The sequence below is a fragment of the Macadamia integrifolia genome, chromosome 14 (genome assembly GCF_013358625.1).
Source record: "Macadamia integrifolia cultivar HAES 741 chromosome 14, SCU_Mint_v3, whole genome shotgun sequence".
Classification (NCBI taxonomy): Eukaryota; Viridiplantae; Streptophyta; class Magnoliopsida; order Proteales; family Proteaceae; genus Macadamia; species Macadamia integrifolia.
Genome location: NC_056570.1, coordinates 25,704,218 through 25,717,349, shown reverse-complemented (window position 1 = coordinate 25,717,349; position 13,132 = coordinate 25,704,218). Strand labels below are relative to the sequence as shown.

Sequence of the window (13,132 nt, the reverse complement as noted above, 5' to 3'; positions counted from 1 at the left end):
GTTCTTTTCTTGGCTGCCAAACACAGTCTAACGCTTCTTTTGAAGAATAAAATCATAATGTAGAATGATTCTGTGGAAGATTTTCTTGATTCTGATTCATTGAAGCAATTCTATGGTTCAAACTTTTTGCAGCCCGGTCCAGCCCACGATGTTTAAAAGACTTTTTCTACCAAAAAAAAAAAAAATTTAAAAGACTTAATAGTTAGTGGGGTCTGGCCAGGATTAACACATGAGCTGATAATTAAAAGGATGGACCTGCAATCTCAATTCTGATAGGAAAAAATCATACATATGAGGTATTTGGTTTGGTCCGGTCCTTGGGAGTATTGGTATGATTTAGAATCGGATCAAATCTTGTCTCAATTCTAAAAATCAGTACTCGCTGAGAAGTAATGAATTCTTAATCTTCCTCCTCTCGCACAAATAAAATGACCTTTAAAGCATATCTGGTTTGTGGTGAAGTAATTGGTTGGCAGCCCCACCCTTCATGAAAGGCGAAAATCTCATCCCCTGATGATGCTTCCACTTAACTCACACACTGTTGTCGGGGGCCACAATGCCTTCAGGAACCTCTTCCATTTTTATATCCTCATTAGTGTTTTATATAATCTCAGTACTAGAACTGGTATTCATCAGTATGTAGATTGTCTCGGTGCTCTTTTTATTGCTTATTGTTTAATCAAGAAATCATGAAAGGAGATGGTGGAGTGAGCATATCATCCATGCATAAATGCTTTTTTTTTTTTGTTAAATAATAGATGCAATACAAGAAGGGAAGGGAGAATTCATCCCCAAGGGTAGATTACAAACCCAATAAAAGTAACCAAAGCCCAAAAAGACTGCATCCGAAGCCCCCAATGGAGTTCAAGACTCAAAAACATGTCATAAACATATCCATCACATCACAAAAGCCCACATGGGCTTACAAACTAAGCAAAGAAGCAGATCGCAAGCAAGGGCAACCAATTCAAATTCAGTTAGGGTTTGTGGAACCCTGATATACTCTCTTCTTTTCATCTTTCTAGCTGCCAAGGGAGCACCACCAGCAAGAGGGTTGTCGCTTTAGAGGGGCGCTGGCCTTGCGGAGGGCCACAACCAAGCTTGCAACTGGCCCAACAGAGGTGACAACCATGACTGAGGTGTGCCAACCTTGTAGAGGTCAATGGTGAAGCGTCTGCCAGCCAAGCAGCCAAACGATTGCTTGCCATGTAGCTTGGAACAAAATCTATTGTAGCCGAGAGAGCCAGGTAGATCGAGTGGTTGGTCAACCAGGGATGGTGGTGAACAATTGCAGACCATGCAGGCTAGCTGGTGACCAAGCGGCATTGGAACAAACCGGGTGGAGCATGAAGACAATTGGCACAAGAGTAGTCAAAAGGGATCAGAGGCATTGAGGTTGCTGGTTGAGAGAGAATCCAAACAAGCTTAGAGATCTAGTAGGGATGTTGACCAACGGGGCTGGCGGCCAAGAAGGAGGTTGTTGGCCAAGTGAGAATCCAAACAAACATAGAGATCTAGCAGGAATGATGACTTACGGAGCTGGCGGCCAAGACATGATTCCAGCAAGGGATGAAGAAGCATAGAAAGGAAGGAGAGGAGGAAGAAGAGAGAGGGAGAGAAGGAAGGGGCCTCCGCTACTGTTTGATATGTATTTTACTCTTGATAACGAACAAATAAATGAATGAATGGTACTTGCTTATTATTTCAAGAGAAAATAGATTATCATTAGTTGGAGGCTTTCCATGATGAATACGAAGGTGAAACCAAAATTTTGAAAGGTTTTTTTTATGGTAAAAAAAATTGGTATAGAAAGAGATCGAGGGAAAATTGATAATTTTGATAGTCAAAATGGCATAAAACTGGAATTTTTTTTTTTTTTTTTTGCGAGCTAATATTGATTGAACACAAGGGGCCGAATTGACGAACCTGGCCAAAACAAGGCCCACGAGGAGCCAGGATGGACCAACACTTATTTACGAAGAGTGTATAATTTGCTGCAAGCGAATAGGAGAGGAGAAGAAGTGATGCCTATTTTTTGGTAATGGCTATATTCAAGGGAAAGGCCTTTATTCATTTTGCTTACTTCAATAGTAGTTTGGTACATCTTTATTTCATTCCTAAAAGAGTAAGGTCCAACACATCCAAGACGGTAAAGAGTAAGGTCCAACACATTCTAGGGTCTACCACGTTTATGTCGTTGAGGGTTTTGCTTGGGCCTAATCACTTCCCATCAATTTAAAGTTTCACTTTTTTCACCTGTTTAGGTAATCAGGCCTCATAGATCTAGGCATGGACATGTTTCTTTTCAATTAGTTGATTTTCAGCCCATAATCTTGTTTAACGTAATTGGACTAATCAAGCTATAATTGAGATTCAAATGGACTAATGGATTAATTGGGTCACTAACGGTCCTTGATGGGCCATAAACAGGCTATAATCCAATTATAGGCGTAAGTGAAGCTATAAATGGTTTTTTCGGCCGATCACAAATATTTGATGGCCCTGGTTAGCTGATTGTTGGGCCACTAACTTACATTGGGACCGTACGATTATTAATCGGTTGGTGCTTAAATCTGACACGTCCAGTAATCAATCGAACCGATCTTACATTTTAACCGATCAATTCAAATTGGGCCTACCCGTGTGGGTCAACTTTTAAAACCCCTAGGTGGAACCCATAATCATTATTTTCAAAAGCTACAAGTTAAGATGTGTTTCATTACACAATTTGTTAGAAAGTCTTTCTAGTGAAACACGATTCTCTTTTTTTTAAATTGTTCGGTTATTTTTTGAGTTGGTTCTACTTAGAAATACTAAATCATTCGAAACACCTGTTAAAGCTAAATGTGATTCATCTCAAAAATAAGGTAAATAGTAAAACTCATATTTGACACACATAATCCTAGCTCTCATATAAATAGTCCATGTTGAGTGGTGATTTAAAAGAATTACAAAAATCAGGATGGGAAACCAAACAGTTTTCCGAAAAATCTTAAAAATAAATATGATTTAACAGAAACGCTCGCTATGGACTCATTATCAAATCAGAAATGAAACTCCAACAAATTATATAACCAAACATATCCTAAGAGTGTTGAATCAGAATCAAAAACAAAAATCGAAACCAAATTTGGAATGAATAACAGAACCAGACAATAAATTTTGATTACAATCCGAAATTGGATAACAGAACCGAGGTGGGACTTATTACTTTCCAATTTTAACATATGATCTAACTATTACAACCAAAACCAATCCGAATTTAGGTACCAATATATTATACTACATTAATATTTTACTGTGTATTAATTTATTATAATAATAAAATATTCAACCGAGGCCAACTCTTATTTTACGAAGAGTGTATGGCTTGCTGCATGTGTAGGGGAAGTATCTCAAACTCAAGACATGTACCGCATGCAGGTATCCCCACCCAAGGCTGGCGGCGTCCCTTAAATTAATAAGTTCAAATGTATGAAATTTTGTAAAAATTCAAGAGATTAAGAATCTTAAATATAAGACAATGGCCCAATTTAATTTTAAATGTTAGCCGATCACTAAATGGGTTTGCCCATTCCATTCCTAATTGCGCACTTTCACACCTTCACTTTTTTATGATGATAAAAAAGTAATTAATTCAAGATAATAGGTTGGTCAATGGAAAATTAAGAAAGTGATCCCACTTTCTATGCATCTATTGGTGAAACAAAAAATAAGTATGAGAGCAACCTTATGATAACTTAATTTGGATTATAAGTTAAGAGAGAGAGAACCCTGCCTGCTTGTGTGGCGACTCCTACCTTAGGGCGTATCGATCATGTCAAAAGATTGCACTATCCTTACATGGTTGATGTTCTTGTGCGGCCTCCCATTGGCCTGTGCATCGGGGTAAGAGCTGCAGAAGTTGATAGAGTTCTATGCCCGATTGCGTTTAGGTAGCGCTTCCACAAGACCAACAAGCGATAGTGGGGTGTACCGACTCAAACCCACAACCAGCCAACTCGAACCCACAACTAGTCGATTCGAGCAATGATAGGACAAGGGCTTCCTTCCACTAGGCTAGCAACCCCCTTCGGCTATTGCCCATTAGTTAAATATTTCCTATTCAGCTTCATTATGTTTTTCTTTTGTTTAGATGGGAGGGGCGGGGAGGGTTGAGAAATGAAAATGGAAAACTAATTAATCCCATTCCTCAAAGTAGTATTAACTATGAGAGAACAATTATTCTATATTATATGTAAAGCGAAGATGTTACTTTGGATGCTCTTTCTTAATGCCAATTAGTTTTCTTATATTCTCATCATAAAAAATATTATAAATACTAATTGTTTACAGAACATTGCTTAAACTTCCGGATCACTGTACTCTTTAATGTGTAAACGAGGAAGAGGGACGCCATCGAGGAAAGATTTGATAAGTACAAATGCCCGTTTTGGTTGGTAGCTTGGAACCTCATGACCTGCTCCCTTAACTGTAGCATATGTTAACCCCCCTTCATACACTACACTAAATCCTCCAATCTGTCATGAACAATAACAAGGACAACAAAACTCCCTTTAATCAACAGCTCTTAATGTAGTTGAAGACATTTGGAAGTGCTAGTATGTTTTTCTAAATAATCAAAATCAAACTAGGTTAGCATTAGACAACACTAATCTGTAAACTATGATGGTTGTTTGAGTTCTTTGAAGAAAAATGATCAATCCCAAAACTGACCAGCTATGAACATTGCAAGTTTGTATAAGTTTCCCACGTGGAGAGAGGAGTTTCCCTCCCCACATGAGATCCCACCGTCTAAGAGGTGTTCAGACCACGAGCTAGAGAAATTGATACATCATTGACTCAGGGTCTGATACCAATCGACGTTTGGATCCCATGTGGAGAGAGGATCCAGACTCGAACAATACTACGATATATCAAAACTAAAACCCTAGCACTTTGACTGGTAGGTTTAGAAATCATTTAGAAATCAATACTTGTATTTAGCAAGAAGACCTATGTTATTGTTTGAGGTCTTGTATTTGTAGGTTCACATATTTATTATTGGGCATGTATTTGTAATTGAATCGGGTTTGGGTCCATTAAATGTACATACGAGGTAGAATTGTAACTGTGTGAGGATTAGGGTTTTTGGGTTCCTTATGTATTATCTCTATGGAACAAAATCAAGAGATGAGCAAAAGTGAGATATCTTTGTGAGGTGAAGAGTTAGGTGGTGAATAACTTGAGACCTCCTGGTGAGCGTGGGCTTTGTGCACCACAGTTGCACCAATTGCGTTAAATAGTTGTTTCTGGATTTTTTTTTTTTTTTTTCTTATTAGTGAGAAATCGCTGATTCTCTTGAGTGGATGTAGGTATTCGTGTCAAACCACATTACATTTCTCATATTGTGTGTAATTGTTTGCTTGGGTTCTCCCTCGTGATTCAAAGTTGATCTCGTTTGGATTTTGAAACTATGTTTATGATTGAGAGAAGTATATGACTTGAAATTGGATACTATGACAACGATAGTGTGGTATTACCTCTGAGTTTGAGTCCCAAGCATACCATGGAGTTGCCTCTGAGAGGTTAAGCCTCTTCAATGAAGTTTGAGTGAAAGTCATTGGAATTTTAGCATCTATATCGCCACTGTTCCATTGACAGAAATATTTCAAGTAAAAAAATCATTAGATACAATTATGTAATTCTAGTAAACCAGATCATTGTAACGGACCGGGTTTTTCTTACCTGTAAACCAAAACTCGGATTTCATTCTCCAAAAATTCTGTAAATAGTGGTAAAACACTGAATGCCCCATCCGTCCAATTCAAAGATCTGCAATTTTATTTCACAATCCATTAGATCATGGCAAAGATTAAACATACCGGTAGTTAGGGGTGTCAAACCTAGCCTGAATCAAATTGAACAAATATTAGCTTTTTGGATCATGTTTTGAATTGGGATTTTATGAGATTGAAACCAAACCATACTACAACGAACCGAACTTAAAAACCAGACCAAAACCAACAGTCCATTCAACCTATTCCATCCCAAAATTCATTAGAAAACATTTTTTTGTATTTCTAAATAAAATTGTGAAACCAAACAAATTAAAACCGAAATAAAACTTGTGCACCATTACTGGATCATGTTTTGATTTTTTTTTTTTTCTGGCACTGAACGGTGAAACTAAATAAAACTGGTCCAAATCAACCGACTGACAGCCATAGTAGAGAATGAAGAGATTAGTTGAAGGTTAGTGAGTCTCCATACCTACACTCTTCCCAGGGATAGTTGATCTTGGTAACATTGGCATGAAGGGCATTTTGGACTTCAGGACGATTCATATAAGCTGTCACGTAGATGTCATTACAAGGATCAAAGGAATCAAGCTGCATATACAGAAAATTATTTGATTGGTGAAGCATTAGAACTCAGAAGAAAAATTAGCATAGGATTGGTAGGAATATTAAATTAAACTCAATTAATCTATTTTTTAAGGGTATAAAAATGAAACTTATTCAAATAAATCGAGCAGGTTGAAGGGGTTCCTTATTAAGAGAAAAAAAGAAAGAAAAAGGAAGATACTAATTGAATAGGTAATACTTACCGAAGTATACATGGGTTTGGCAGTGAGATGATGATCGCAGAGAGGGGCATATATGTTATCCATAAAAACAAACTCGAGGGGTGCGATGACTTCATACATGCTCCGAAAACAAGCTTTCGTCCTTCTGAATGGAGGCTGTGAAAAATCACAGCCTTTGCGGATTGAATCTATAGTCTTTTCTGAAACGAAACCTCGTGACCACATAAATTCAAAGAAATGTCCACCCAAAGCACCATCATCTTCTTCATGGACCATAGGATTGCCAATCTGCAATATCAACAAGTACTTGAGTTAGATCTAGTCTCTATATACATTGTGCCCCTCCTCAGACTCTGCAATAGTGGGAGCCTTGTGCACTAAGAACATCCCTTTTTAATATTCTTTATATGGGAAAGTGGAGATATTTTCTGCAAGAGAAATGAAGAAAATAATTTTCAGATGTGTGTGTGAGAGAGAGAGAGAGAGAGAGTCATACTGCAATTCCTTTAAGGTTGATGGGTTGTTTTGCTTCCTTGTTATGTTGGATAATGGTGTGTGCAAGCTGAGGTACATAGTGTCCACCATAGCTTTCCCCAGCTATATAGAATTCCCTGTTCTTGTATTCAGGAAACCTCTCTAGCCAATTTACCAAAAAGACATAAGCATCATTGGCTGTTCTTTCATCTCCATTCACTTGCTCATCGGATGAGGAGTTTGTGTATGAGAAGCCTGCACCTACTGGTGAGTCTAAGAACAAAACATTTGCCACTGCACAATCCATTTCAAGAACAAAAACCATCAGGTTACCTTTCTATTATTTATCTTCTTTATGTAAACTAATGAGGAATCCGAAACAGATATTAATTAAAAACTGAAATATCTAGAAACTAATATCTCACCTTTATTCCAGGCATATTGGTTCTGGTAGAGCGTTTTCCCATCACTACTCACTCGAAATGGTCCAACTTCTGCCATTGCTCCATATCCCACAGAAGAACAGCCAGGGCCTGCATTGCCATCATTGCTCATCTAGAATTAGATCACTGTTGCCATCATTATACTATTAACCCTTATTTTTTATTTTTATTTTTTTGATAAGGAGAAGTGTCTCGAGATCCTTTAGAGTGGGAATAATCTCTACGTGCTCTACATTTCCACTCCAAAGAATGAGAGCCCTAAGGGAGAAACAAGGGTGATGTAAAAGGGATTCAGAACCCAGATAAGACGCTTTTAACAATATGAATCACCTTTATTTATTTATTTATTTTTTATAAACACTTGATTCAAAATATAATTTTATTTAAAAAAAAAAATGTTTTCTACAATGATATTAAGAATTGAGATAGAAGTGTACCTCCATTGAGCCATAGAACAAGAGGCAAGGTATCCTTGGGACCTTCAGCTTCAACAAAGTAATAATAAAGGGCTCGTCCTATTTTTTCATCAACTGTGACATAACCTCCATACTGATTGAAGTTTACCTTCCTAGGTTGCCCTGGTAACATATCAATCTTGTCTTTCTCTTTCAATCCTGCTTGTGGTTTAACAACTTCACTCAAGAGAAAACGTCGTTCGCTGGTAACAGAGAGCTTAGAACCACCTATTTTTGGCTCTGCAGTGGCCTTTTCCCACATTAAACGCCAAAGAACATCTCCCTGCGTAGCATGGCAGCTCAATCCAAGAAAGACCAGAAAGTAAAGGAGTACTCCAAGAACAAGATTTCCTCTGTTCTTCATCTTTTCTCTTATTTCTGCACCGAAATGGTTTACTAGATTGCTTGCAGCTTTAGTGTCTTCTAAATGAACACACACACACACACACATATATATATATATATAAAGCTTGTGAAGGGCAGTGGCTTGAGTGAGGGACAGATTGGTGCAATTAAGTTGGTTGAGAATGAAGGGAGTGCATGGGATATCAGTTAAAAAGTTGTTATTGAAAGGCTAAATATGGTAATGAGGTGATTAAGATGGAAATAGGTTCATCTCCAACTATTGTCTTCCCCCAATTGGATGGAATTTTTCTGCTACCCAGGATTTAGGAACTTTTCTACTACCCAGCTTGCAACCAAAGAAATGGAATCTCAAAAGGTATTTTGAAAAATTCAAAAATTGAAGAGGGTATTTATGAACACAAAGGGTAAGTGAATTATTTCATTCCTTTGACTACAAGCCTAGATAGCAGGAAATTTCTAAAATGAATTGCGGCCTTCACTAACAAGGCTGGCAATGAGAGGCATATTCAAAGATAGTTAAGGAACTACATAAGGGGTCTAAACTCAACTGAAGCTCCTAGTTCACTCATCCAAAACATCCTTTATGTAGGATGCCATTTCACAGGATTGAGGATATAGGTTCTTCTCTAACTGTTGAATTGACTCGCGAGTGCCCAGGTTATAATTATACACATCCTTTTTTTTTAATGAATAAAAAATATATTCTGCCAAAATATTAGGGTGAAAGAACAAGAAAAGAAAATTAATAATGAAACCATAGGAGAAGTCGCTGCATCAAAATCAATGGTTTATTCTTATAACTAAACAAGTTGGTAAGTAAATCAAAGAGGAAACAAAAGGACAAAGACTGCCCAAACTAAAGTGGGGCAAACAATAGGTTGATCAAAATATTTGATCAACAATTATTATTATTTTTTCATTACAACAAAATTCAGTAGTAAAAATTGTTAAGTTTGTCTGGAATTCTTGACCCGTTTTGAAGATTGATCCGATTCGACATATTTTGGCAGCTACCCGAATGAGAAGTTTTATGAGATCTGTGATAGAAGCAGAGGGGTTGGGTTGATAGGCCCAAGCCCGGAGCCCATCACTGATCTCGTATGGGGGTGCGGGGGCTAGCCCCCATGGTATGGTTCGACCGGATCCACCACGACCCGATGGGTAGACCCATGACTTATAATATATATAATGTACTGTTGCTTGTTGAGAAAGTCATTGAATTTTCGGGTCTTTCGAGCTAGGGTTTCAGGACGAGTTTTCTCGTCGCTGCTTCGGTGTAATCTCTCTTCTAAATAATGAAACCTCTTCTTCTTTGCCCGAAGATATAGCACACCACCCTGGTGTGTGAACCTCTTTAAATCTTTGTATCGTACAGATCTTTTTTTTTTCTTTTTTTTTTTTGTGTTTCTTGGTGTTTGATCCAACAAAAATATTTGTTTTCTTTTTTGTCTTTTACTTCTGTCTACTCATTGCTTTGTAATTTATATTGTTTTTGGTGTTCGGATTCTAGTTATTAGGTGTCAATTTCCCTACAGCCATAGCTATCAGTCTTATCATATTGCTTTTATGAATGAGACTCTCTAGTATGTTAAATAGAGAAGTTATGTTCAACTGATCAAATTGATTTTCTAATCCTGACATTCAAATTATATTAGTTTCTATATTTTTTAGGTATGTGAAAGAACCGACCTCTCTTAGAAGATTTTTTTTATTATTTTTAATTTATTGGTCATATATATATATATAGCTCCCATAAGAGGAACTGTACATGATACTGTTAAGAATGCTAGGTCCTAAATTTGATAGGATTGCCTAAAGTGATTGACCATAAAATACATGTAGCCTTTACCAAAAAAAAAAAAAGTATCTAGTCATAGATATGAGGCTTCTGCGTGCAATGGATCAATTACAGCCCTATGTCGATCCAGGGCTTGCATTAGTATTTGGCACTTCTTTGAGATCAAGTCCTCTTGATGGCATAATGGCATCTATAGGAACAAGACATATCTTTCTTATTTTTCAATGAGGCTGTGGTCCTCTTGGCCAAGTCCTCATTCAAGCCCTTTTTTGGATCTTTTTCTGGACTTCTCTATAGGTCGTTTTATGGCTCCTAATCAGCCCCTTGCATGAAACATGATGTTGTTGCATATCCGAAGGGAGATCATATATGTTGCAGCTCTTACAAATCTGCAGTTAATTCAAGTACACCGCTTAAAACTATAATACTGATTTGGAGTTGAAATCAATATTTCAAAAGGTCGGCTATATTCAGTTGAAATGTATGAAACTGTGGTGAAAATTTCATCAATGTAAAGGCAGTGAAATATCACAAGCAGACCATTGATAATTGCCCAATATCAGTTCTTCACATTGTTAAACGCAACTTCACCAGCTTAATATATCATTCCACTTTAGCAAATTCTCATTGAAAGGCATCATCACCTACTTAGCCCTCATGATGGGCTATAGGGTGTAAATTGGTTCCCTGTTTTTATCTGTCTGGTTCTTTTACGGTTCCAACTTTAAGGGTTCATGACCAGAATTAGAGCAATAAATCAATCGGTTCCAATTCTGAGATCCATGACAGTTAATTATTGGGAGAATTAGCTTCAATTACTAGTGGGTCAGTTCCAATATTCTGGTTCTCACACCTGGTCCAAAATGGGGATCCTTAGATGGGGAAAAACCACTTCCCGTTTTATAAGCTTTAAGCCAAAAAACCCAAGATAGTCCTGAAATAGACATATGTAGCAACAACAGTTCAAGTGCTGGAAAACATCTGAGCAATGATATAAAATATGAAATATAAAAGGGGTTTAACATGAAATTTAAGATTGGACTCCAGTAGCCCCACTACGTACCAATCATTGGATGCATTCTAGGCAAGCACATGAGCTAGCTTCCCAATTTATAGATTGAGAAATGAAAGGGAATATTTAAAAATAAATAAATAAATAAATAAATCATCAATGAAGGAAGAAAATACTCATCCGTGGGTAACCTAGATGATTAAGAAGAATTGGCGATTGTGTGCATAGGCGCATGGTCCCAAGTTCGATTCTTCATCTGTGTACCGTGACACCATTTACTGTTAAACCAATTAACATATACATAGTAAGATTAAGTTATTCAATATTAAGTTTACATACATTTAAACATAAATGGTTTATAAATGGTTTCAGCTTTAATATAAGAAACTGTTTATAAATGATTCGGTTTTGATTTTACTTAAAAAAATTACACCTAATCCAATCGAACCGTCTATATCAAAATCGAACCAATCAACACCCTTACTTTCATGCCTTGTACTGCTCCAACAATCTCTCCATGGCTTTTGCTGGAAACATAGAAACAATCTTAAGGATTTCTTTGTGTATCATGATAATAACTTTCACTTCTTCCATGTTTTCTCCTATCATCATCCATGGTTTCACCTTTTGAAAGAACTGATCAGAACAAACACTGCCCCACAGATCAACAAGAAAAACAAATTGGAAAGATCTTCTGAGATTCCTTTAAGATTATAGAAGATGAACCTTATTTTGGATCGATGATCGAATCTATATAAGCACAGGAATTTCAGAGAAAAGAAAACAGGAAAAGAGGAGAGTATTGGCCATTTTAAAAAGAAGCAAGATGTTTCTATTTTTCTGTAACTGCTATGATTTGATCCATAATATTGTTTCTTGACCGTAAAGAGTAACTGAGAAAGGTCAGGACATTCTATAACCACTGTTTTTTGGGTGTTAATCTGTTCGGTCTACTTGGTTTTGGTTGGGCCAATTTTTTTCTTTTTTGGGTAGAAGTTGGGCCTAATCACTTCCTATCAAATTAAGATTATGCACTTTTTCCACTCATATAGATAATCAGGCCTCGTAGGTAGGCTTAGGCATGGACTCAAGGTATCTATTTAGTTGATTGATTTCAAATCAATAATCCGACTCAATGTAATTGGGCTAGTTGAACTATAATAGAGATTTAAATGGGTTAATTGGCTAAGTGGACTATATACAATCCTTAAACGGGCAATAAAAAGGCTATAATTGGTTTAAATAAGCTTAAGTGAGCTATAAATGGTTTATGTCAATTGGAATTAGAACAAAAAATGGAAACCAAATTTGAACTGAATAGCAGGAACCCTCTTCCTAGTCCTAGTGATGGGTCTAGTAGTGTGAATTGGTCTGATTTTTTGAGTTAGCGGTCCAGTTTTTTTTATAGTTATGGCTTTAAGTGGTCAGGACTAGAACCATATTAATGCACTAATCGGTTCTAATTCAGAGATCTAAAACCATTAACCACTGGATGAATTCATTCCCTTTCCTAATGGTTCGGTTCCAGCCCTGGTCCAAAATTGTCACCCTTAGATGGGTTAAAAGAAAAATCACTTCCGTTTTCATAATTTTTAAGCCATAACCCCAAGATAGAACTGAAACAGACATATATGAAAGGGTTTATACAAGGGGTTTAACATGGAATGTCAGATTGACTCCCACTAGGCACAGTACTACTTAATCAAATTCTCATATGTATGTTATAGGAATTCAAAACTCCCTTAAAAAGAGAAAAGTCACTCAAAATTGCCATTTTTGTGAGAATCAACTTAGCTGGATTAGTTCTTTTCAATGAAACGAAGGAAATAAGAAAGAGAGAAAAAAGGAGGATAAGACGATGATGATCCGTTGTTGGAGCTGTAGTTGCGATGGGATTGTTGGGGTTCCATATGTGGATGATGGATGTAATATCTTCACATCAGAAGTTTTTTATTTTTTATTTATTTATTTATTTATTTTTTTTTTTTTTTTTTTTTTTTTTTTTTTTTTTAAAAA

At 36.7% G+C, this 13,132-nt stretch overlaps 1 protein-coding gene across 1 annotated transcript; it reads right to left on the bottom strand.

The window, feature by feature from the left end:
- Positions 1 to 4,343: 4,343 nt before the first annotated feature.
- Positions 4,344 to 8,304, bottom strand: LOC122060764 (serine carboxypeptidase-like 40). The gene is made up of 8 exons (XM_042623866.1): positions 7,923 to 8,304; positions 7,468 to 7,575; positions 7,065 to 7,336; positions 6,590 to 6,856; positions 6,253 to 6,371; positions 5,728 to 5,814; positions 5,523 to 5,628; positions 4,344 to 4,520 (listed from the first exon to the last, which is right to left on the bottom strand). Exons 1-8 carry the CDS (start codon positions 8,302 to 8,304, stop codon positions 4,344 to 4,346), a joined length of 1,518 nt encoding a protein of 505 aa, XP_042479800.1.
- Positions 8,305 to 13,132: the final 4,828 nt, after the last annotated feature.